This window comes from Coffea arabica, chromosome 3e, assembly GCF_036785885.1.
Source record: "Coffea arabica cultivar ET-39 chromosome 3e, Coffea Arabica ET-39 HiFi, whole genome shotgun sequence".
NCBI lineage: Eukaryota > Viridiplantae > Streptophyta > Magnoliopsida > Gentianales > Rubiaceae > Coffea > Coffea arabica.
In genome coordinates, this window is record NC_092315.1 from 44,035,108 (window position 1) to 44,040,097 (window position 4,990).

General features: G+C 37.8%; 1 protein-coding gene across 1 annotated transcript; it reads right to left on the reverse strand.

Annotated features, from left to right (window-relative positions):
- Window positions 1-322: 322 nt before the first annotated feature.
- LOC113737679 (disease resistance protein RGA2-like) lies at window positions 323-3,274 on the reverse strand. The gene has a single exon (XM_027264872.2). The coding sequence runs from the start codon at window positions 3,195-3,197 to the stop codon at window positions 774-776; it is 2,424 nt and encodes an 807-aa protein (XP_027120673.1). The 5' UTR covers window positions 3,198-3,274; the 3' UTR covers window positions 323-773.
- Window positions 3,275-4,990: the final 1,716 nt, after the last annotated feature.

Below are 4,990 nucleotides of genomic sequence, written 5' to 3' on the forward strand. Positions count from 1 at the left end.
CCTTGATTAAAGAGCGCGTCTAGAATCTCACTTTGCCACATGCCGAAATGACCGGTACCATCAAATGTCTCCACATTTAATTTTGTATTCGTCATAACATTTCTCGCCATAATAGATAATGACGAGCTTGTTGATGCTTGCATTGTAGATGAAGATCTACTTTCGGCCATCTCTACAAATTATATTTAGTAGCTCCTAAATGTAGAGTAACAATAGCCCAAGAAATCTTTTCTGATGTGGAAGATCAGACCATGCTGCAACCACAGAGCATACTAAGAAACCTCGAGCTCTGATACCAATTGTTGCGGAAGCCCTACCAAAGTTAAGGTATAACGAGTAAATTATTGTACCTAAAATTGCAAAATGGTAATTCCCAGGAAATATTTGGTGAGGCACACTGGCCTGCTTAAGTACCAATTTCCTAGACAGAATCACCTATATATGCACTTAATTGCACAATAACTCACTACAAATATACCTACAAATATAGCTACTAAATAGACAATAAAATAGAACACCAGAATTTAACGAGGTTCGGCTAATTTGCCTACGTCCTCGGACACTACCGACAATTTAATATTTCACTAGAAGAAATATTACAAAGAGAGAGAAGAAAGCAAGTTATTGGCTCTTGCTTGGTGTACTTGAATTGGTTTGTTTGAGAGCTATTTATAGTTCTCAAACAACCTCTCAAATGTTAAACTTAACCGATGTGGGATTTAGAAACTTAGGCCAAAGAATTCAAAGTCCTCAATTTTGGCTTGAAAAAGTCATCAATTGAGGCTTGGCTTTGAATTCAACACTCTGATGCTTAGATCGTTTAGGTATGGGAGATCTCCAAGGGGTGGAAGCTTTCTGCAACTACAATTAGCCAGCGAAAGTTTCACCAAATTAGGCAAGTATTGGTTCCTCAGCCAAGATGGGGATGTCAACCCTTTGTATCCTGTTATTTCCAAAACTTTCAAGTGAGGGGTTGGCCTGAGTTTCTCCAATATGTCATCCAAAACTGAAGTGACAGAATCTGTGTCTTCACCCCATGATAATGCCAAGGAGATAATGCCAGCCTTCTCGTGGAGTTTTGCTTCAGAAGCATCTTCTGCACATTTAACAAACTTGAGATTCTTGATCTCTAATCTTTCTCTTAGTTCCAAGCTCCGCAACTCACACAGGCCAGCGGAGCCATCCATGTTATTCACTAGAAATACGGGTAACCTTTGCAGAAACTCGAGTTTCCCTATCCCCCGAGGGATATGGATTAACAAAGGACAGGATTGGAAATCAAGATTCCTGAGGTTTGTTAACTCACAAATAGCTCTTGGTAGTTCTTGGAAATCATAGCACTCTACTAATTCCAGTGTCTGCAAGTTCCTTAGGTTACTGATCGACTCTGGCAATGTTTTGATGTGAGTGTGAGAAAGATTCAGGTACCTAAGATGCTTCAAATTACCGATGGCTTTTGACAGTTTTCGAATGCCACTCTCACTTAAATCCAACACTCTTAAGCAGACAAGGTTTTGGAGCAGTTGAGGATTAGAGTCCAACTTACAAGATAATAAAAGCAGTGTCCGTAGGTTGGTGGCTTCATTCAGTGATTCAAGGACAGTTGATGTTTTAGATTTTCCAACTAAAGAGGAATGTCGAAGTTCTTTGGACACAACCTGCGAATTTCCAGTTTCTAAAATTGAGCACCCAACGCTGGCAACGGACTGGGCAAGATCATGCACTAGATCATGCATTCTGCAATCTCGGATTTCCCCAAATTCATCTCTGGTTATCTGTACAAAAAATGATCGCTCTATTAACTCCATGAAGTACCCGTTTGCAGCATCCTCTGGCCTTCTGCTTCCCTTTCCTGATCTGACAAAACCTTCAGCAATCCACAACTGGATCAGCTTCTCTCTATAGATCTTATGATTTTTTGGAAATATGGAACAATAAGCAAAACATTGCTTCAGATGTGACGGTAGATGATTATAGCTCAGCCTTAAAACAGAGAAAAAATGATTCTCCAATTCAGGTAAATTCCCCCTGTTTTCTTCCATGAAGAAAAGCCACTCACGAGCTTTCTCTTTGGATCCCATTAGACCGGCCAAGCTCTTGATTGCAAGAGGCAATCCTCCACATCTTTGAACAATTCTTCGTCCAATCTCTTCCAATTCAATATTTTCTCTATTGTGAATGGATTTAAATGCAAACTTCCTGAAAAGACTCCAGGAATCTTCTTCATCCAGAGGTCCTAGGTAGTAAGGCAGGACCGTGCCACTGAGTCTTGCAACCATGGTATTTCTTGTGGTGATTACGACTGCTGATTCAAGATGTGCTGCTCCAAGAAATCCCCGAGACATCATGGACCATTTCAAGCTATCTTCATTCCAAACATCATCCAAGACAAGCAGGATTCTTTTTCCTGATATGCTATGACGAAGGGTCTCTTGTAGAACCTCCAAGTTGGAAAGATTTTTGGCCTCATGATTTATCTGTTCAATTATAGCCTTGGCAATTTTTATGAGGTCGAAATCCTCACCAACTGAGACCCACATTTTGCGGTCAAAGTGATCTGATGCTCTAAAATCGTTGTATATTAGCTGTGCAAGAGTCGTCTTACCAACTCCCCCCATGCCGACTATAGGAATCACTGTGAGTTGATTCTCATAACTAGGCTTGAACAGGACGGACAAGATGTTTTCTTTGTCGAATTCCCTTCCAACGACATCAGAATCAATCATGAACGAACTTGAGACGCGGTGAACACCTTGAGCATGAGCGGAATGACTTTCTTCCACTGGTCCTTTTGGAGTGCAAGCATCAATGATCCTTTTGAACTCCGCACTCCTCTTCAGAAGTGAATCCAGATTTTTTTCTATCTTTTCCAGCTTGCCGCCTAGCCTGATGCCAAATATGAGATGCTTGATGAAGAACGAAAGCAAGAAAGTACCACGAGCCTTGTGCCTTTTCGTCCAAAGATCGTATTCATCGAAAAGGTCATCAGCTTCATATGCGGCGTTCTTGATTTCAGTTATCCAGCACTTGAGTGCTTCATTATCCTCGGAATGCATCTCTGCTTCCTGGACCAATGTTTGAACCCGTGCCAAAGTGAGGCGCAGCTTTCTTAAAATCTCACTGTTGGGAAGTCCCGCCAGCGTGTATAGCCTGTCAGACAGAAGCTGGAGAAGAGGAGATGCAACCGTGTCTGCCATTGAAGGCCTCTTCCAATTTTAAGCTTCCTTCGTTACTTGGTTTCTTTCTCTTTCTTTGGGTGGTTTGGTGATCAATTTCTCCTCGCATCCAACCTCTATGTAGCTACATTTTTCAAGTCTATTCACAAATAAAGGATTGGGTGATTCGAGGAAACGGGGTGTAAGTGAGACGTCTCGGATTTGAACCTTTTCACTTTCACTAAAAAAAAATTTAAAAATAATAAATAAATATCAAATAGCACAAAAAATTTAAAAATAATAAATAAAATTGCCAAATGGCACGAAACATGTTGTGGGACTGAGACCCCAAACCATACTGTAGCGGAATTGATATATAAGTATTATTAAATAATTTAAATTAATTATTTTGAACTCATGATCCCCCTCAAAAGTTATTGGGCAAAAAATCTGGATGTCCCTCGATTTATTTAGTTGAGCAATTTGTAGCACTCCAACAATTAAGTGCCTAATATTCCCCCTCCAACTTATAAAATGTTAAATTTCACCCCTTTTTACCCGGATTAGCCGGTTAAGCAGCTAGTATGAGCAACAAATGCCATCTGCGAATCCAATCCATTTGGATTAGTTATTTTTGGGAGTGTTTTTGAAAAATTTTATTGTAACAGTGTATACGAAAAATTTTTACTATAAATTTTTTTCATAATATTTGATATACTAATATGGATGAGATGTTTTTTGAATTATTGTGTATTATTGTAGCATTGTATTCGAAAAACTTGTTTTTAAAAAAATGGCCAATCCTTTTCCTTTATTCCGTAGAAAATGATTTCTTTACAGGTCGAGCAATCCACAGACCAACTTCTGTCACCAAGTCCAACCATCTTCTCCCTTCTTCAGCTCTTTTCTCAGCCATGTTTTTTTCTCACCTAACCAACATCAGGTGAACTCTTCTCGGAATCTGCTTTCTTTCCTTAACTTGTCTGAAATAAAAAAAATTAGGTTTTCAAGCCTGTCAACTGCTTGGTGGCCATAACATCTTCGACCATCGTCTAAACAATCTTTGCATAGTTAGGTCTAGTCCGTCAAGCTGTATATGAACATGGTGAGTGTTTTTCTTGCAGATAGGGTTTAAATCCCCACCTTCACAATCTAAATCCATACCCATATAGCCAAGTTGATCAAAAGGCCCACAACATTGATGGAGTTTGGTAGAAACTTTTTCAATAAAAAAATTAACCTTTTTATTTTGAGTGAAAATAGATGGTGCTAATTTGAATTTAAAATTTACATCAATATGAACGGTCTTAAAATTTCTGACACTTTTGTCATTCACTTTGATAAAATTTATTTTATAAGAGGAACAATTTTTTAAAAATTTTGTTAAGAAAATATTTTTGCCTTTCTAACACGTTGCGCTTCAAAGTAAATTAAAATATAATTTTAAAAAATAGTAGCGGATCAATAATTTTATTTGATTGAAATATAGTTTATTTTCATCCTCTTATTTCGTAGAGAGAATGCTTTTATCTCTTTTTATCATATAAGAGGAGATGACAAATTTTTAAAAATTGTGTTAAGAAAATATTTTTTTACCTTTTTGGCGCGTTGCACTTCAAAGTTGATTGAAATAAAATTTTTAAAAATACTAGCGGATCAATAACTAGGATGACGGCTATCAAACAATTTCAATTAATTAAAATTTGTAATTGACTTGTTAAACATCTCTTGTTATATGAACACTAAGTTTTTATATTGAAAAAAGTTTTTATCAGACTCGTATAGGCTTTATTGTTATCTTAATATGTACCAGGAGCCGTGGATTTCGACTCAGG